Source organism: Argentina anserina, chromosome 6 (assembly GCF_933775445.1).
Source record: "Argentina anserina chromosome 6, drPotAnse1.1, whole genome shotgun sequence".
Lineage (NCBI taxonomy): Eukaryota > Viridiplantae > Streptophyta > Magnoliopsida > Rosales > Rosaceae > Argentina > Argentina anserina.
The window spans coordinates 10,706,118-10,728,384 of record NC_065877.1 but is presented as its reverse complement, the minus strand read 5'-3'; the positions used below and the strand labels follow the sequence as shown (position 1 = coordinate 10,728,384).

The 22,267-nt window shown below is 36.9% G+C and overlaps 1 protein-coding gene across 1 annotated transcript; it reads left to right on the top strand.

Moving 5' to 3' along the window:
• Window positions 1–14,448: 14,448 nt before the first annotated feature.
• LOC126797728 (uncharacterized) lies at window positions 14,449–18,211 on the top strand. Its single transcript, XM_050524432.1, has 3 exons — window positions 14,449–15,724; window positions 16,348–16,515; window positions 17,233–18,211. The coding sequence occupies exons 1-3, from the start codon at window positions 14,860–14,862 to the stop codon at window positions 17,781–17,783; spliced, it is 1,584 nt and encodes a 527-aa protein (XP_050380389.1). The 5' UTR covers window positions 14,449–14,859; the 3' UTR covers window positions 17,784–18,211.
• Window positions 18,212–22,267: the final 4,056 nt, after the last annotated feature.

Below are 22,267 nucleotides of genomic sequence, written 5' to 3'. Positions count from 1 at the left end.
TTGAATTTTATCCTCCAGATGGGCTATATATGCATGTCAAAGTCCACTAGAGTTATGCTTACTACAGACAACTGATCATTTAGATGAATCTAGGTGAATCTAACCATTTTTTTTTCAATATACTGATGGACTCTCTATTTCACTTTTTTTCCAAGTGTTTTGTGTTTAGAAACCAACATTTCACTCTCTTTGGACTCATGATCTGGTCGTGCTTCCCATATTCTTAAAAGAGTCCTTTGCAACCTATGGGCGGAAAGTAATTCCATATTGTCTTTGTAATTTTCCTTAAGGACTAAAATATTGAGTCTCATGTTGTCTCATTGTAATTTTTCATATAGCAATCGATGTTGGCAGTTAAAATCAACATATGAAGTTAAAGTGTCTCATCATTTCATCTAATTCATTCTTACTCTAATTATCTTGATATATACTCATTCACATAAATAGAGATGGTGTGAGGGAGTACATGTTGTACTCGGATGGTCAAAAGCATTTATGGAGGATACTTATTCTTTTAAACTAGGTCTATTACACTTTTCAGAGCTTCAATAAAGACTAGTTAATTTCTTTCTTGAATCATTACATGCATACTCCTTTTTAGGCCTCTTGCGCGTAACCTTCTTATACAATTGGTTGATTTGCTTGCTCTTTGAACGATCAGAGATATCTGCCTAATCTGATATTTGCTTGCTCTTTGGTGTTTTCATAATGTGTCAAAACAAATAGAGCAGGAACTGATGTAGCATAAAAGTAATTTTAGGAATATGTTTTGTTGTGTGTGATTAAGGTGTTGGCACACATACTTTGTTTTCCATGATCAGTTGCAGCTTTATTTTTTCTCGTTTGTTTTTTTTCCCTTGCTTGGAGGTCATTTGATGTTTACATACTTTGTCTGCATTATAATGAATGTATGCATTATATGTCTATTATATGTCATATTTAGTGATGTTATGCTATCATCAAATTTGGGACATGTCCTTGTTGTTAAAATTATTACACTGTTGAATTTGAGATGTGAATCAAAGGTTTAATATATATAGTTTAACAGTATGGGAAAGAAGAAAGTAAAGGGTACTGGAAATGAAGATAATTATTGCTACAATGGCCATTCATAACTACATAAGGAGATATGCTCATCAATATCAGAATTTTGATGAAAGTGACGATTACTCAAGTGAATAAATTGGTGAGGATATGGAGGATCATGAACTTGAAGAAGATCGTATGGGAAAACAAGAAATGGAGGTGCTAAGGAATATAATTGCACAAAGTCTAATAGATGCATCTAGTTAGTACTTTTAGTGGCAACTTCAAATGACTAATATATTTTGTGTAGTGGTTCCATTTAAATTGACTATGCTAGGAAATTATTTTGAGTAATTAAGTAATTAATTAGAAAAAACCCAAGTTTGCTACATATATTGAAGAGTTAATGAAGTTATTGTCCATTAATAAAAACAGTTCTTACATAATGTACATTTTAGTAATTATTCAACTCGAAAACACTTTTAATTTATAACTTACCAAACACTTAAAATTGATTTTCGGTCTCAAAACAATTTTCAAAATAGTTTACCAAACATCTAAACCGATTCATGTCACAACAGCTTCAAAAACAATTGTTCACAGCACAGTTATGCCAAACTGGGCCGCAGTCTATGATTTCCCAACCCACTTATGTTAACCAACGCAGTTCAAACACAAGCAAGGTACATATGAATGAAGAACAAGAATCATAGATTCAAAACTAATAAACAAGCATGAGTCAAATAACTAGAACATCATATGATAATGTAAGAACAATAAATCACACATAAACATAGACTAATAATCAAAATAAAATAAGAAGAATAATAATAAGATGATGAACGACATAAAAATTGGATTAAAATAAAAAGAAGAATTCATAGAGTTACACTTTTTGTTCGTCGAAACTCCGAGCACAACTACTAATAATTACACAAGAGGACAATGGCCAAGGAGAAAGAAAAGCCTAAACTATTATGGAGTAGAGACGGAGAGGCAGACGATGGAGAACTGGTGCGGCAATCAGGAGGTCCTCGATTCCTTAATTAAATCTCCTATATATAGGGAAGAAACCCTATAAAGTTGAATTAATCTTGGCCCTTTTTTGAGCAGATGCTAAAGTGATCAAAGAGCTTGAAATAACTTATTTTTCTGTCCATAATTAATGCTCAGAAAAACCCCAGTAGAAGCCTAATTCGTCATTGACACATTCTTTCCTTTCGTGACTATGATTGCTTTCTCTCTTCATCCTCGGACAGTTTGACATCTACTCAGTAAATCGAGCTTAACTTACTCTAGAAAATTGATATTACTGCTATTCTAATGGTTCTGGAAACTAGATTCATAGGGCTTTCCATCGATATATTACTCATAATTTTTCTCCAAGTAGCTCAGAGCGGAACGACTAGAAAAATAAGTGAAGTTAGAAAGCCGCACAACTTTATTGGTGATATGGTGGTAGAGCTGACTCCTCCCCGGGTAGTTCCCAATGCCGCGGAAATGCCCTTATCGTGGATCCTGCCTTGCGCGCTTAGCAACATAACAACAATTCTTGGGAAAGAAATTCACCCGCTATGGTCCGTCGAAGTTGACTATTATGCAGAGGCAAAATCCTAATTTCGGGTTTTATTGCTCTTTTGGTCCTTTAAACACATCTTTCTTTTATTTTGCTCCAATGTACCTAAAAACAGTGAGTTAAGTCAAAATGAACATTATTAAGAGAATAACTAAACTAAATGAAGGAGATAACATATTAACAACGTCGCATTATATGCTCCTATCAAACTGGGCTACTCAGCTAATTTATTCATAAGCCTGATGAGAGGCTCCATACAAAAGATAAATATATAAGGGGAAATAGGTTCTGCTTGTCGGATTCCTCTAGATGGGTGGAAAAAACCTTCAGGTTTGCCATTAACAATCACAGAAAAAGAAACTGAAGAAATACATTCCATAATCCAGTTAACCCAATGGTCACAGAAACCAAATCTATGTAAACAATTCTTAATGAATTCCAATTCATAAAGTCATAGGCTTTTTCAAGGTCGAGCTTGATGGCCATGGCACCAGTATTACCTTTTTTTTCTCTGAAAATCTGAGAATAATTCATGAGCAATAAGAATGTTATCATGAATTGACCTCATAGGTGCAAAAGCACCTTGATTCTGTGAGATACACTTCTCTAAGAGAGGTCTTAATCCCTTAACAAGAATTTTGGAAATCACTTTGTAACAAACATTACATAAAACTGATCAGCCTAAAGTGAGCCACAAGCTCAGGATTCTCCATTTTAGGAATCAAAGCAATGTTGGTATGGTTAATAGCCGAGAGAGAACAATTATCTCGAAAGAAGAATTTAACCATGGAAATAAGAGAATGTTTTACCCCATTCCACTAGTTTTGATAAAAGATGGCATGAATACTATCAGGGCCAGGGCTTTGTGAGGGCCAATTGACTGAACTACTTCCAAAATCTCATCATCATAACATGTTTAGTCAACAACTTATTATCACTGTCAGTTACACAATTGGTTACAATAGTTAAAAAATCTTTCATAGTATTTGCATTTGGATTAGTATCAGAAGTAAAGTGTTTTTTTAAGTCCAACACAAACTGCTTTTTTATCTCCTCCGGTTCCAAAAGCCAGAAACCCCTATCATACTTGATTCGAGTAATGGTATTCTGCTACTTTCTAATATTAGCTTTCAGCTGAAAGAACCTAATATTTTTACAGGCTACCAATCTAGTATGTAAAATGTCTGTACACCATGAAAATATATCTAATGACATCTAGTTTTAAGATATTTTGATCTACCATATTGCATATTTAAAGACATTTGATTTGCTGTGATGTCCATACACCAAGCTTTGCTCTCCTCAACTCACAAGCTAGCGATCAGGTTCTGTTTGGCCATTGATTAGAGACTAACCATGCCATATGGTCTGTTTGGCCATTGATTAGATACTAACTAATTGACGGGAATGCAATAGTAGGGTTTGGAATTAATAACAAAATTGTTATACACAATTGGAAATTTGGTACGGATAGCACGAATCGAAGATGAACTCTGAATCTCTGATTATAGTCTTCAAAAATATAAACATTTTTTTTCTTCTATTATTGGATTCTTAGGTCCAGAACTATAGCAAAGTTGTCTACTTCTGAAACTTGAGAACTAACTCAACTAAGAAAGTCACTTGAGACTTTCAGAGCGTAGACCACAAATAAACCAAGGGAAACACTGATCTGATATGGCATAGAGTACTCCATTCTACAAGAGTATTTAATCCCGATCACGTACTCTATATGGTTTCGCACTCTAACGAGTGGTCACGAGAAGAAAGATCATTTGAGTTTTGAATTCCCTAAATACGGCAGGAAATAGCCATGAAGATTAGGAAGGAGTACCCTGCCATTTGGAAATGCCTGGTTTCTCTTCTTTGAAGTCGATCTACATTAACAAATTAGATACAGCTTGAACCCTTGAAGCTTGATTCGTGTTGTATCAACCCCAGGACCACCCCACAAAGGCACAAAGTGCCCAAAAACACACAGGAAATGTTCTGTTTTCCCCATTTAGAGCAATCGTAAGTGTGAACTCATGAGATGTATGATACACTGAATCCTACCAATGGACATGAATAAAATCCTAAATAGGTATCCAATATGATCTTGTTTTGTCCTTTCCACATCCCTTAGTTTTTGTACCAATTAGCTTCCAAGATGTTTCTCTCGATATAATCTACAATATATAATATAGAGCTTAGCAGACTAATCTCATTTTAAAGGGAATAAACCCAGTTGAATTGTTCTGGTCGGATAATTAAGCAGCAGAATAAAACACACATAAAACGTGTACGTGCTAGAACATGCATGATAAAATTCATACGAGCAGAGAGGAGGTATGGAAGTAGAGGCAGTACATATATTCCAAACTTGATCCATGAGAAATTTAAGACATGAAGCTGCGACATACTTATTATTGTCCCATAACTTGATCCTATGGTCAATCGAAATCGAAAAACAATAATAATAATATAATATCATTGAAGTAACGTAGTTTTGGAAGGATGCAAAAGGGGAATCCAATATGCAGGGGCACCCAGTTTATTTGCACCTCATGACTAGATGAAGAGAACACACGTACGTATGTCCACCCCCTGCACCCAGAAACTCATTCATTCTTTATCACTCGTACCTACCCAAAAATGACTGATGAGAGAGAGAGAGAGAGAGAGAGAGAGAGAGAGAGAGAGAGAGAGAGCATATGTCCCTCTCTTGCTAGGGTGATTTGGCGTCTCCTACACATATGAGAGCGACCTTGGTCAATTTATATATTAGAACAAAACAACAAGTGTTCTTGAAGATGGAAGTTACCATGTACATGGAAAAATAATGCGGATATTTTACATGTGGTAATTGAAGTAAGACAAAAGAATTGACGTGAAAGAAGTAAAACTAATAACAAATCTTATGATGTGAATTGCTTGAGGATCAAATTACATGCGAAATTTTGCATAAATTAACTTGAGACGTATTCATCTGTAAAAGGTTGTTTCTAAAAAACACCTAAATCTATAAATCAAAACAATGACCGACTTGTCAAGCTCATTAGCAAATAGCAATTCACACTTCACTCGTTTATTCCATCTCTAACATCAATGCCAACTAGTTGGAATCTATGAAGCACGGACACTTGCTATGGGCAGCGTATTGCGTGTCCGATACGGACACAGACATGCGTGGACATGCTCGGATACACGAGCTGACTTTGGACACAAAGTGGACACGCAAGTATCCGAATCGGACACGTGGAGTATCCGAATCGGACACGCACCAACTCATAATAAAAGTGAAAGTGTTTATGGTGAGATTCGAACATTGGTCATCCAAGGCACTCAACAACTCTTCAACCATTCCAATAGATTCAGTTTTTGTTATATTTATGCACACTTTAATATATAGAAGGAGAAAAACTCATGATAAAAATAAGAATACTTGTGGTGGGATTTGAACCTTGGTTATCCAAAATACTTATCAAGTCTTTAATCATTCTAACAAGTTATGTTTTCATCATTTTAATGCACACTTTGACATATATATACATCTAAAATTTTAAATACTTTCGAATTTATAAATTAATTTTTTTAATAAATAATATATATATATATATTAAAAATAATATTTAATTAACGTGTCCACCACGTGCCCGTGTCCAAACAAATTATATATGCCGTGTCTACGTATCGAATCGTGTCCAATACGGACATTTGTGTCTGTGTCCGTGCTACTTAGGTTGGAACTTAATTGAAATTGATTATCATTTTCGCACAAAATTTGCGAATCTCATTTCTTATTAAATGTGATAATTGGAAAATTTTAAAAATGGTTTCTGAGAAATGTACCACTCTAATTTAAGGGTAATATACTGTCGAACCCTCCGTTAGTTTAATACTATGTCTATTTAACAGGGGTAATTATGTCTCTTCGGATTTCCTCCCAATTCACGCGCTAGCTCGTCTTAATTCCCTCCAAAACAAAAGGCACAGGGACCCCATTGATGAGTGCTTGGCCACATTCCAAGAAAACGAAGCTAAAGAGAAGGAAACACAGGAGAAACGTGAATCAACCTGGAAGTACTTGGAAGCTGTCGCTTCCTCCAGGTCTTTGAACAGTGAGGCTGTGCGTGTCTCAAGGTTTGCTTCTAATGCCATTTCTACAAGCCAAAAAACCCCGGGCCACTTCTAGTAGTTGATATCCCTGCAAAGTGAGTCTTCTTACCTAAATGAAAATGGGCGGGAGTCAGTCTCGCCAGCTTGTTGTAACTGTAGCTTCGTTCTGATAAGGGAAAACTGTGAAGATGGGAAGCTCTTGCCGATATTGAAACAGCCCCTGATTCAGTTTCTTTCGTACTCTTCAGCCATGGAGGTTTGTGTGTGTCATAAGAGATTGGTTGTTATAGAGATAAGTGGTGGTTTGAATTCCCACCAAATAGTATTTATTGTATAATGGTGCAGAATGTATCTCATTTTCTCATTCTGTTTCCATTCAAGCAGTAATCTTTTCTTTGAAATTCATTGTAATGCCAATTCCAGTGTTTGATTGCAAGCATCCATCCATATCAATCATATATCATTTTAAACAATTCAATGAAGAAATGGTTCTAAATTTGAATCTGTGTTCTGGAAAAGACATTCACGTACTCTGGCAAAACCATTAAAAGCAGGCAAGATATATATCATCTCTAATAATGTAATACAATTCCTTTAATCATCACCATATGCTCTGAAGCTGTAACACTCTTGGTATGGACCATTGAACCACAGGTCAGCTTCAAACCACTTGGGGTATCGAACAAGATCTCCAGCCACAAATCGGATGAACTGCTTGCTTCCTTCCAGCACCACTCTTACCTCTCTTTCCTCAATGTAAACCAACCGATCCACCTGCCAATTCCATGGCAACTTGCACTTGCTGGTCTTCCACATTGACCACTTTTAAACTCCAAGCTCTGCTACTCGGACTTTGTGAGGCTGACAATAGGGTCTCTATGCTTTATGTTTTGGAGGGAATTAAGACGAGTTGGCGCGTGAATTGGCTGGAAATCCGAAGAGACATAATTACCCTTGTCAAATAGACAGAGTATTAAAACTAACTGAGGGTTTGACGGTAGGTAAAATTATTGGGTTGCATTTCAAAAGTCATGTACAGTTTAGAGATTAAATTCGAAGTTGCTCGTTTTCAGAAGTAGAGCAAGGGAAAATCAAATCTCAAACCTGGGAATCATCAGACTATCACAGCAAAAACTAATGAACTAACTTACACTAGCCAAGATAAATCGATCAACTCTGCTCTTGGTTATAGAAATGAGAATTCTATAATAATAATAAGGCAATCATGGGAATCCAATGTAGAGAATTTGCCACGTAGCGGAGAGGAGGCCATTCCCATACGACATTGTCGTTTTGACTTGAGGTTGCAACAGTCCACAATTAGCGACGGACAAATATTTCCGACCATCTCTGACGCATGGCCGGAGTCTCTCCACCGCATGCTCACACGTGCAAAGCGGATAGCGCGGTGTTGGCTTTATTACGTGGAAGCTCTACAGTGTTCCGTTTATTGTGACGGTGCATTTATGAGGGGCCATGCCTATTCTCTCTCCTCTTTTGTCGTCTAAGAAAAAGTTGGGGGATTTTTTGTGGCCCCACAGAAGATTTTAGAACTAATTTTTGTTGTCGAGACGATGAGTCCAGATTGTTTTCATCTTTGAAGGTCAATGACCCCAACCAGCCCAACGGTTTGGCCCGGGTTAAGCTTTGCAAATTTGCAACTTCTTAAGGGAAAATTTCATGTTACTTTGTAGTATGCATCTCGAAATCTTACAATGTCGGTAATTGTTGAAAGTGAAATCAGAGACGTAAATTAAAATATTAAATTATTTTATGTGTATAGAATTGTTCCGGAGAATTATAGACAAATTATTGTCCCAAATTCCGAACAAATACTACGAACACTATAATCTATTGGTGTGAGTAGGAAAATGCAAACAAAGATCTTCATACAGTTTCAATTATGTTCCTCATATAAACTTTATTTAGGCTCATATAAATTTTATTAGGGTTTTATTGATTGTATACAAAGTTTTATGATAGTACTTTGAAATTGAATTGACTGGACACTTCATACAGTTTGGTCTAGCGGCACGCATCTTCCCTATGTACCAGCTTGCTTGATCTAGCATCGACTCAGTACTACAATGAAATCATCTCAAATCTATTAGATATTCTTCAATGAAATTATTTGTACGTTAACCAAACTATTGTTTTTGTATTGAATCACTTGGATCACCAATGTTGTTTAACTTATGTACGTTTTGTCTAGATATTTCAAGATATTTCCTTTTAAAAAAGTTTGGGAGTTTCACAACTTTCAAGTACTCGACTGTTCTAATGGGATAGGTCACAATTAAATCAAGATCAAAACAGACGTAGATACAAGGATGTTTATCTATATATAGTAGATATCTGGCTGTCATCATATGTTTTCAACAAAATCAATTTAATCCCTCGACCCTTCCGATCTCAAACGGATACAAGGCATGTATGTAAATTTTTTTGGCCGAACATCGATCATAATTATATAGACTACGTACGCTATGCCTAACGGCTCCTTAATAAAGAAATGTAAAACATGGACTTTGTTTACACAAGAAGATTATGATTAACTAAACCACATACCTCACCAACCAAAAGTAAAATTATAAAACGAAGTATACAAATGCTGAACACTCGTAAAGAGAGAGAGAGATATATTAGGACTTTAGGACAGAGGTTCAAATTTTAAACACTGCGATTTAACTTGCTAAACAGTAACCGCGCGTTCTGGTTCATGCATGTGACCTATTCGCATTATAACCAGGGGACTCGGAATTTGGCGTGAATGGTCGGAGGTGATCAATATACATATACAAACATAAATAATGAGGAAATGAGGGAAAATTATTAGATTTTATAGAGAAATTAGGCTAACGACTTCATATTCACTATGTGTGAGTCTATAGGTCCGCCCCAGTGGTTACAATCAAATTTTTTCCAACTTATCACCTTTTAAATATAAAATTTTTGATAAAAAAAAGTTTCTAACTAACAATATTGATAAGTTTAGTCAGTTTGCAAATGCTATTTCTGCTGCATTAATTCTTTGACATGCTTGATCTAGCTGGTGCAAATTAGAGTAACTAAGATAGAAATACTTGATTTTAGAGAGCGGTATGTAATTGAATATTTTAGTTATAAAACGCCTATATGTCCCTTTAAAATCAACACATTCGAATAGGTTAAATTCGAGTTCAAATATTTTGAGTTTCTTCTTTCCTATATTGCATCAATAATGGAAGTTGCTTATGGTTTGTGAGAGACAGCGAGAAGACAATCAGCGACACTAGATTACTAGGGTTTATATTTGGAAGGGAGACCCCATGCATCTTCTTCTGTTAACTTCTAGCTAACTGCTAAATTATACATTAAACACGTTCGAAAATGCTTGTCTAATCTATGCTAAAAGTGCTAAACCATGTGATTACCAACTACTGCATGTAGTTAATTAATTACTAACCATCTAGCTAATTAATTAGTTACTAAAGAAACTGCACTGCAAGAAGCATATATATGATATATGTAAAGAGCTGTCGCCCGTCTTGGATTTTCAACCTTATAGTTTAACTTGATCGATGTGATTCCACGTACTTCTTTTACTCGATGTATCGAATTGACTGGCTATGTTATCAGAAAGTTTCCTCGCTTGTAGAGTAAACTATTGGATAACACATATATTAACCATGTTGAGAACACTTGCAAGTTCAAAAATGTATTCAAGGATTTGTGGGGAGAGCATTTTATAGAAATTATGGTAGACTAGGGTTAATGTTTTGTCGTAAACTATGTAACATAAGTGAGATCTTAATTAGAGATCAGATAATTTGACTCACGAGAAATTTCAATCCAGGTTTTGATGTTATGCCCGCAAACCTCTTATCTCAATACAGCACCGTAGCAAGTAGCTAGCTCTCATTCCCAATAGAATATGTAGTTCATGATGACTGCCAATCGTCCAAAACGTAAACTTTCCCGAAAATACGTATCCTTCAATTATTCTGTTGGTAGCCAATCAATAATTATTGAAAATAAAATGTCTTAGGTTGAGTACTTAATTATTGATTATACTTCATTCAAAGCACTTCCTTGATTGTTATGGATAATGATCTTATTAACTGGAATGCACCGAGAGCTAAGGCCCCTCACAGTCCGTTTGCTAAGCACTGAGGCAAAGTTTCGTTTTATCAATTGTGGATGAGATAGACACAGCTAGATAGTCGAATATCTTTAGGGCAAAAGCGATGAATTACAATCATTTTCCGGCCGGCCGGGATGCTAGTTCGGATAACCCAATTATATCTTCTCCTCACTTTTGGCTCCATCAATATATCTTTTCCAGCTTGCACCAAAAACAAATCTATTTTTTCCAGCTCCCAGTTATGCTAGTGGAATGATATAATTGAAAAACCATATACATAATAGCTAATTACATAATAAATCAACTCACTGTAGCTGAAGATTCTTCTAATATAAAGTAGAAGATAATATATAGTATAAGCCAAAAGGGTTCTAATTTCGTTTCCTACGTAAGAATTCAGACCTGCAAAAGCTTCCAGTTTCTTACACAAACCCTAATAATGGTATAGAACTTTGGATTGACAAAGTTACATAGAAACCTACTCCCACCTCTTTTTCACAGGAACAACTTCCTGGGGGTTATATGAAATATCAAAACAATTAGACTTTAGTTTATTGTCTCATATATTCCGTGCACTATTTTATTTCCTTTGCCCTTTTCTTCTATAGGGAAACAGACGAGGACCTTGCACGCCGGCATATTTTTAATCCCATCAGTGCATAATTTCAGCACCTTCTTAATTAGGGTTAATATTCTTTTGTGAAAATAAAAGCTTACCGTTTTGAAGTGGGTACTGATTGTCATTACTCGTCAATTTTTATGAGAAACTCAAAAACATGCATAAGTATCATTCAATTTTAGTGAGATTTCTTTTGCGAAGTTATTGTGTATTATTGAAATTTTAGTCGTTGACACTTATTTTTTAAGATAAAATGGGTATCTTGCATAAATACTATTTATAAAAATTCCATATAAATAGATTTAAAATTGGAGTTTCACGTTCAATCTGCCCAAAAATAGTTGAAGCATGCAATTTTAGCGATTAATCGGCTGACTGAGAAAACTCTCTCTTCAAGCAGGTAAAATCTTTATATTCTAATTTTTATTTTTGTTTCTACAAATGGATAGAGTAAAAGTAAAACGGTTGATGTACGAGGTGAAAAGTTCATTCAAACATAAATTCTCAAGGTTCAGTTCCAATTTTAGCCACATTGTGTAAAGCCCCCCAAAAACAGTTGAAAACAAACAAACTTGGTCTAACGCCTCACAATCTTCTCACTCTTCTCGAAAATACATGACTGCTGTGCTGCAGGAACAGATAGCCTTATAGCCATAAACCCATAAAAGACAGTAAAAACCAAAAATAAAAATTCAAAAATTTAAATTAAAGTTGGTGAAATGGACTGAACAAAGGTTAGTTGCAGTAAAAAGTGTACGAGAACCTGCACGGTCAGAACGCTCCAGCCCACTACATTTCCAGAGATGTAATAGAGCACTTCTTTTAACTTTACTACTGGTGGTTAAAAAAGACAAAGATGTGTATAAAGTCATCGAGATCAACGGCTGCACGCTCGTATCCTAGTCTTTTGTCATCTTTTGATCGTCCATATATATGGTAAATACCAAACTACTTGTCATTGATTAAGTACACAAAAGTGTGAGTTAGCAACAAGTAATTGTACTCTTATTATCCTTGTTCTTGATAAGAAAATTTTTGGTGTACGATTATCACTGTTTGTGTTTTGTACCTCATTGGGTGTTAGAGAGGACATTTCTGGATTAGGGTTTCATGAGACGACCTGTGTTTTAGCTTGGTATTATAACCAAGTAATGTCTACATGATCAAAGTGCTGTTGCTAATTGACATATGATGAGGGCAATATATATATACTTATTTTAGGGTACAACTTACCTGTGAATGTGTAACAATGCAGAAATTAACTGCATCCCAAGTTTACTATGTAAATAAAAAAATGTTGATCGGCTATCTTTGTTAACCATCACGTCATATATAACTATTGCGCTCCTCGATCAATTATACATGTAGCTTACAAATAACATATTCGTATGAAAATTAAGTTCTCACCTTTTCGTAAACTGGAAAAAGGAAGTACAATGTTATGTAAAGGAGGAATTTATAATCTATATAACAATTCCACATTTTCTTTAAAAGGAAAACATGATAGATACAATGAATGAAATGAAGAAAACATAACTAGTGTTTACGACAAAGTAAGAGAGTTCCAATAAATCATATCTATAGAAAAGTTTCAATCAATGTATCGTTTCGAATTAAGAACGAGCCTTTTGTTGCATAAAATTCCCCTAAAGCCAATCATCAAACAATTTCCTCCATGATCAATGGGATTAGTGGGTGGATTATGAATTCGTTAGAAAGCACTTAATGAAGTATGAACACAAGAAAATCTGATTTTTATTTAAGGTAGTTGGTTAGTCATTTCATCATCAAGCATGCAAATTTGAAACCCTCATACCAAATTCTGGGGTGGATAAACAAATATCATATTGGGACCATGTCTACTGTGTGTTTTATGTGAACTTGTAGGTGCTCCCAGCTGTAAAGCAAAGCAAGCAATGGGATTGCATTCATGGCATTAGTACCAACACAACCTCCTCCTCCATCTGCCAATACAGAACCAACCTGCAAACTCTGTAACATTAGGGAGGGAAGGAGCTGAGGCCCCTTCTATTTTCTACTTTCTTGTCAAAACCAGAAGCCTCACAGTTCACCAAGTTTACCTCGACTGCGTATAATTGTACTGCTATAATGGGGTATAGGAGATTGTACCGGTTCAATTTGAGTGCAATTAGGGTGCCGGGATTGTACGTAACGAATCAGTGAAAGGAAGTAAATTTGGGCAGTGTCTTGACTAACCTGTTGACTCGTCTTGTCATTCATATCCAGCTATGCAAATGATGAAGTTGGAAGTAAAGATTCTAACTAGATCACTTGAAGATTTGGTATTTATGTTATGAATATATGTCACTTCAAACACCCACCGTGCAATAATCGACTTACTTACTGTTTTTATTGAAATCTCTAGATTATGTGCCTCTCAAATTGCATGCACTATCTCTAATCAACTGACATGATATCTTGTGAAATAAAATAGATTAAATCTCCCAAATTTTATTGAATTTATGCTCATTTTTCATTATGGACGAACTAAATTGATCGGATTTGTACGTGATATTTGTTTTACTTCTCTTTGATCTGACTATCTTTTATTTTAGCAAAATTATACTGTATGATCAACTCAGTATGCCAAAGAAAAGGGAACTAGCTAGAAAGCAGAAACTATTTGACTCATAGTTTACAGTCTCTGATGAAAGATCTGTTACCCCCACCCCCCCCCCCCCCCCACACAAATAAAAAAAAACCCAGGTTACAATTAAAGCGACCCAACACATTAATCTGCGGATCTCGGGAAAGAAATGAGATGGAAACCTCCGCCTGGTCCAAACTCCAGCCAGGCAGCTCATGCATCCTGTGTCAATCTCTTAACTTGGAACCTCAACAATATACCGTAATATATTCATCCTTGTTTGGACTCGCACTGTAATACAAGTACGATTTTGTATTTTGGATTCTAGACAAAACTCTGTTACCCTCTACTAGACCCCATTATATATATTCATACAATCACACTGTTTCATGCATGGTTGCATAGAAGGAAGAATCAAAAACTCTCCTAGGCAAAAACCAGATCCTTCTCTCTCCCGTGTTTTTTTAACCTTTTATTGTGCTCTTGATTATTTTATGATTACAACTAGTTGTATTATCATCTCCATTGATCTTCATCTCAGCCTCGATTTTCTAACCCCCTTCAGATTTGAATCATGAAGTCTCCTCATTCCTTCCTTCCTCTCTTCTCCTCTCTCTATATGCTATATTAGGTGACCACTTTCCCAGCCTTCAAACCTCCCCTTTTTGAAGCCACCCCCGTTTTAGTTGAAACCTCTTCAACTCTTTCATGGTGCTAAAACAGTGAAACTCATACTCCTCTTGGAAATTTCACTCCACATTTGTTTGTGTATTGCTTTTGTGCAGAAAGAATTAACCCATTTTTGCGATATGGCTCAATTACACGAGTTACTGAAAGAAGATCAGGAGCCGTTTCTTCTGAAGAGCTACATTGCTGACAAACGCGGTCAGCTGAAAAGACCATCCCCCAGAACCCAGTTGCAGGTCAAGAAACGAAGACCCATCTCGGAAGTTTCCAACTTCCCCAGAAATCTATGCAAAAATGCTTGCTTTTTTTCCCTCCAAGACTCGCCGGACCTCCGCAAGTCGCCGCTCTTTGAGTTCTCGTCGCCGGCGGCCAAGTCCCCATGCAAGAGTCCCAATGCCATTTTTCTACAAATCCCGACCAGAACCGCAGCTCTTCTCGTCGAAGCTGCCATGAGGATTCAGAAACAGTCGACCAGTTCCAAACCCAAAAACCATGGCTTTGGGCTAATTGGGTCGTTCTTGAAGAGACTGAAGACCCGAACCCAAAAGCGTGAAATCGAAGAGAAAAGGGTTAAGATCTCTGCCAAAGACATTCAAAGGTGGGATTCATCGGTTGGGCGTAGACAGATTTCATCTGAAGACAGTCAGATAAAAATGGAGGAGGACAAGTTTGATTCTGGTCCGAGTTTGGAGCACCGACAAAGTGCTTATGAAATAAGCAATACTTGTGAGGTGTGCTTTGCTTCTTCTAATGTGAACAGTAGGCCCAGTAGTGAAGTGTGGTCTTTGGAGATGGACACTTCGACTAGTAGTCAGTCGGATTACACGGAAGCCATTTTGGGTTCAACAGATTGCGTTTGCTGCGAAGCCAAGGTCTTTTGTGACAGCCCTTTCCGTTTTGTGCTCGAAACATCACCCTCGCCGTCCGGTAGCCGGACACCGGAGTTCACATCGCCGGCAACTTCCCCTGTTCGCCACAGACAAGAGGTACAATACCATTTTATTAGTCTTTTTCTTAATCCCAATTATTAAGCTTCATTGAGCGAGTGGTTAACTCGGACCGTCGACAGTCCGAGTTAACCCGCCGGGGGGGGGGAACTAACATAGTTGCATATATCAAATTGTCGGCAACAAGATCGCTTTCCATAGATTTACTTGGAAAATTTAGGCGCAGTGGAGGTCATATGTGTCAATTTGAAGCTGAAACACCATGCTTATAATTCTTGTATTTACGTATGTGCTAACTGATTAAGTTTGGTTTTGTTCAGAAAAAAATATTTTGTCAAGTTTCTCATTTGTGATCACTGAATAAAGTCCCTGCGTCACAAATCTTTTTGCTTGGATTGTCTATATCATAATCTTCCATAACAAAAGACAAATGGGGTTTTGTTTGATAGTGTTAGATCTAACATCCCCTAATTATATACTTTTTAAGTGTAGCTAGTCGGTTTTGTTCTATGAAAACTAGAAGAAAAGTCAAGCACACAAGCAATTATGGATCTAGGATTAATCCAAATTTGGTACTGTTTAAGGGGTTGGTTAGGAAACGTTTTGTTCTTTAACCTCAATTATGTATGTGTATATCATCTAATAAAGATTTGAACTTTTAATAGAAGGAAGGGCTAAAGAATTTCCAAGTTGAAGAAGAGGAGGAAGATAAGGAACAGTGTAGTCCTGTATCAGTGTTGGACCCTCCATTCGAAGATGATGACGAGGAGCATGACGAGGAAGACGAAGAACATGGTTTTGATCTGGAATGCAGCTATGCCATTATGCAGAGTATGTTATAGTTCTATGCTGTGTATTAAATTCTTATTCAATTATGTACCTTTCTTTGTTTGGTGTCCGGTCATTTTCCATGAGCATGCTCTTTATAAAACTCAATGAACCAATTAACCAATAGAACCCATATAATTGTTCTGATTTTGGCTTATCTTGTTATCTTTGTGGGTTCCATAGAAAGAACTCTAATGTGAACGTTCTAATATTTCCTTGTGTTTAATTGTTTATGCTATGAAATATATCTTTGTCCCTGTCCTAATATCTTGATGAAAGAGATGGACATATGTATATGATTCAGTCCTTGCTGCATAGGTGACCCACATTCTTATCTGCAGATGTCCTAGCTAGAGCATGTGTTGGTTCTATTTATGAGTTCATAAAGTCTCTTCATTTCATTTTAGTGAACTTGTTTGAATATTTTTGGCAGTTGAGGGTGGTAATATGTGATCCTATCTGATCGGTAAAACCCATTGATATTAGTTCATAAGCTGCAGCATTTTGTTGTGCATTGAAGTCCCAACAGATGATGTAGATTGTTCTACATTGTCATTAAAAGCACATCCATTAGGAGCTAGCTGAACAAATTTTGTATATGTATGCTCACTGCAGTAAGAAATATTAGTTGTTATAATTGGTAACTGAAATAATAATCTACTCTAATTCAATGAACTGTCAAACAAGTAACTAATTGGATACTGCTCATTGAATTTTCAGGGACAAAGAAGCAGTTAATGCAGAAGCTCCGTAGATTTGAGAGATTGGCAGAGTTAGATCCAATTGAACTCGAAAAAAGAATGTTAGAAGAAGGTGATGATGAAGATGAAGATGAAGAGTATAACAGCATTGGTGATATAGAAGCCGAATCAGAAGAATGTGATGATGATGAGTCGAAAACATCAGAGAGCAGTTGGGAGGATAATCTTGAGGGGTTGATCAGAGAAGTACTTTGCAAATCACGCTTTCCTAGTTTGAAGAGAATACCGGAAGACCTGAAGAGGCTGGTGTCAGATCTTATTGTTGAGGAGCAGAGAGAAGTGGATGACGGTTTCAGCAATAGAGAAGAAGTAGTGAGAAGGGTCTGCAAGAGGTTCAACTCCTGGAACGAGGTAGAGTCAAACACCATAGATATGATGGTGGAACAAGATTTCAGAAAGGAACTCAATGGGTGGAAACAAAATCAAGGTCAGGTGGGAGAGACTGCAGTAGAGGTTGAGCTTGCTATCTTCAGTCTTCTAGTTGAGGAATTGGCAAAGGAACTCAACTAGGTTGGTTAACTTGATTAGTATCAACTAGGATAAACTTTGAGATGTTAGGGATCATTAAAAGAGTTCGGGGTAATATTTATTTAATTTTTTTTGGCCGCTTCCAAATCCAAAGTATGATCACTTGGACTCTTGGAGTATAGTCTGACATGCCCCGGGAAGAAGGAATAGGCTACTAAGCAAGGAGATGGTATCATGGTATTATGTATATGAATCATGTATGTACGTATCCTTTGCTTATTCAGATATGATATGTACAATTCTCAGCTCTTCATAATCTTCTATATTATCTCCTGCCATATCACCTCTATGTTAGATGATAAATTCTCAATCATATCAACGACATTTAGAAGATTATGTAAGAGAGGGGCAGGTAGAGATAGTAGCAGGTAGCTAGGGTGTCTTACAAATGATGAAGAAGCATCAAACTGTAGGCCACACACTTTTTCCAAAAGAAAGTTGAACAAGTAAAAGCTTGGAGGATCCAATAAGGTGGAAACAACCTATTAACAACCCTAAAGATTCTTTGGCAAGTTATGATTAACAGGGAATAAAGTGCAAGAACAATTTTTCACTACCAATGGTTGTTGGCTATTGCTTTCTTGCATCTTTGCTATAACTATGTTATCAAGAGGGGGACATAATTGAGCACAAAAAGATCATGATTAGTTAGGTTATTGTACTTCAAATTCTTATTCCACTTGATTCTAGCTAGTGATGTGACTATATACCAAATTCTATTATTAACCACATCCTAATCAAATTTAACAAATTATTACTAATAACTAAACCCTGTCGCTCTCTCTGCTACGTATGTTGGACTTGATTCTGACCGTCAAATTAAGGTCTTAAGTAGGCGGGTGGTTTGTTACAAGTTACAAGGAATTAAGTAGCTGTATTTTTAATCTATTCTTGCAGGCTCGTTTTTTGAGCCAATTAATTTCAATGAAGGTAATAGTCATGGACTCGTGGTGTTGTTAGCCTCTGCCTAGTATACCGGTGGAGTTAGGTGTATGATGTAACTTGTCTTCTGGTCTTTGTTCTTGCAATATATTTCCCTTTGATTCAAAAAGAAGAAGAAAAGGACAGTCATGGATACTTATTTTTACTATGCATCTTATGTTTAACTGTTCCATTTTATGCAAGAAACATAACTTACAGTGGGTTGTTGCACTTGTTCAGTCTTATCTTACAGGCCAACCCGCTAAAGCCTATTATTCAAAAAAAAAAAAAAAACCCGCTAGAGCCTTGGATCTTCTAATTAAGGGGAGCAACGAGAAGGTAACTGTAAACATATGCTATAACTAATTAGAATAGAATATCATGCAAATCCATGAGGTGAAGACGTCTGGAGAGGGCTATATATGAATTCTTGGGCATCTCGATCCGTGCTCTATGGTTGAGTATACTTGAGTTCTTCACGCTTCTTGATTTTGATCTCAATTGAAAATGTCACTCAGAAGTTGTAGGTTGATAAAGAACTGCTCAATTAGTTTTTGAACCACCAATTAGTCTTTTCAGGGTAATCGAGAAAGATGATATTGACAATTTGATCTTGACAAACGTAACAACTAAGCATAGGACTGATAGGAGAGACTTAATTGCAGCGATTTTCTTTGCATCGATCTCTCTCTCAATGTGATTCCCATGGGCTTAAACTCTGGCCCCGCCCATAATATTTTGCTCGTTTTCCATTCTTTGGCACAAGACAGTAGCTTCTATCATCAACTAATTCCAACCAAAAATGTATCGGGCACAGGTGAAAATAGGATCTCACGATTCAAAAGAATACATATGTAGAATTTGCAGTGTAGGGAAAGGGAAACGAACGTCTGTACTCTGCAGCGTCGGAATCTACAAGAACGTCTGCAGTGTAATTAGGAACCTAAAGAACAGCTGGGTCGGCCTTTGGAAGAAGAGAATTATCATTCGAAAACCCTTGCCCATTCTGATGGAACTAATTTAATTTACTGTCTTCTGTTAAATAAGTCATGGTTTTTAGGATTAAGAGATTATGATTGATTTATTCCTTGTTCACTAAACCACGTTTCTAGGAGTGGTAAACGTGGGTTGTTCATGTTTTGTTTCCAGTTGTAAAGGCTTGATATATAAGCCTACTTTTCATCATTCAATAATACAGTTCCATTCTCCCATTCAGAGAGTTTTAATGCTTTGAGTTTAACAAAGTGGTATCAGAGCCCCTTCATTGGGGCCTGATCAAGAGAGTGAAAGAACCTGCAGTGTTCTTGTGGTAGAAAATTGAGAGAGTGAAAAGAACGAAGAAATTGAGATCGTAGAAATGACAAATGATGATCATCATCTGGCAATTCCCAAGTTTGATGGTCAACACTATAATCACTGGGCGATGACAATGGGGGTTGATTGAGCATGGTGTACAAGAGATTCAAGGGGTTGAACAGGTTCCAGAAGTCGCAAGAAGCTACTTGGCAGCTGTGGAGGCGACACAACCATCACAACAAACTGAAATGCAACAAAAACGGAGGGAAGATCAAAGGAAGCAAGTAGAAGAGCAGAAACTGAATGATCATAAAGTCAAAAGTTACTTGTTCATAGCCATTGATCGTTCCATTATGGAGACAATCTTGAACACAGAGTCTGCAAAAAGCATATGGGACTCCATGCGGCTGAAGTACCAAGGATCTACCAAGGTGAAGCGGGCTCAACTACAGGCATCACGAAGGGAATTTGAGCTCCTTGGAATGAAAGAAGGTGAAAGTGTCAAGGATTACTTTAGAAGAACCCTTGCTATTGTCAACAAGATGAAAGCTTATGATGAATGTATGGAGCAAACTGTCACTGTGGAGAAGATTTTGAGATCTATGACGGAAAAGTTTGATTATGTTGTATGCTCCATTGAGGAATCAAATAATGTTGCCACATTGTCCATTGATGAACTTCAAAGCAGTTTGCTTGTGCACGAGTAAAGAATGAAAGGGTATAGAGAGGAGGAGCAAGCTCTCAAGGTTTCCAATGGAGAAAGGTTTGGAGCAAGGGAGGATGATGGATTTGGCTTCAGAGACAGAGGTCGTGGAGGCTTCAGAGGCAGAGGTAGAGGCAGGGGAAGACAAGCCTTCAACAAAGCCATCATTGATTGCTATCGGTGTCACAAATTGGGGCATTTTTCCTATGAGTGTTCTAGTTGGGAAAAGGTTGTCAACTATGCAGAATTGGATGAGGAAGATGAGATGTTGGTTATGGCACACGTGGAGGTTCATAAATCCACCAGAGAGGAGGTATGGTTTTTAGACTCTGAGGAAGATGAGATGTTGGTTATGGCACACGTGGAGGTTCATAAATCCACCAGAGAGGAGGTATGGTTTTTAGACTCTGGTTGCAGTAATCATATGAGTGGGAATAAGTTGTGGTTTACTGAGTTAGATGAAGGGTTCAAACACAGTTAAGCTAGGCAACAATTCGAGAATGATGGTAATGGGAAAGGGTTGTGTGAAGCTGAATATAGCTGGAGTAATGCGGCAGATTGGTGGAGTTTATTACATCCCTGAGTTGAAGAACAACTTGTTGAGTATATGTCAATTACAAGAGAAAGGCCTAGCAATACTCATTCAGAACAATGCATGCAAGCTATTTCACCTGACTAAAGGCCTCATTATGGAGACAAACATGACCACAAAAAAGATGTTTGTTATGCTAGCAACATTGCCCCCAAAGGAATCAGATTGTTTTCAGGTTTGTGAAGAGAGTGAAGCACAACTATGGCACAGTCGGTTTGCTCATCTTAGCTTCAAGGGCTTAAGAACATTGTACCACAAGAAAATGGTTGAAGGGTTACCATCACTCAAAGCTCCTACGAAGGTCTGTATTGACTGCTTAGCTGGAAAGCAGCACAGAGAAAAAATCCCAAATAAAAGCAACTGGAGAGCATCATTCAAGTTGCAACTTGTTCACTCAGACATATGTGGGCCTATAAATCCTGAATCTAACAGTGGAAAGAGGTACCTAATCACTTTCACTGATGATTTTAGTAGAAAGTGTTGGGTTTACTTTATGTCAGAAAAATCGGAAGCTCTTTAGTATGTTCAAAAAGTTTAAAAGTCTAGTTGAGAAAGAGGCCGGTTCATTGTTGTTCTGTTTACGAACTGATAGAGGTGGTGAATTTACTTCTAAAGAGTTTAATGATTATTGTAGTGTGAAGCGAACGGCCGCCCCCTAATTACTAGACCAACCTGCTATAATAATTCCATAAACACCTAGCGAAGATATGGTCGGATCAAAAGACAGTTGACTGTAGCATATACTCCACAACAAAATGGAGTTGCTGAAAGGAATAACCAAACAATCATGAATTTAGTTAGAAGCATGTTATTTGAAAAGCACATTCCTAGAGAATTCTGGCCGGAGGCAGTGAACTGGTGTGTGCATGTGCTAAATAGAAGTCCTACATTGGTGATTAAAGATATCACACCTGAAGAAGCATGGAGTGGAGTGATACCTTCAGTAGAGTACTT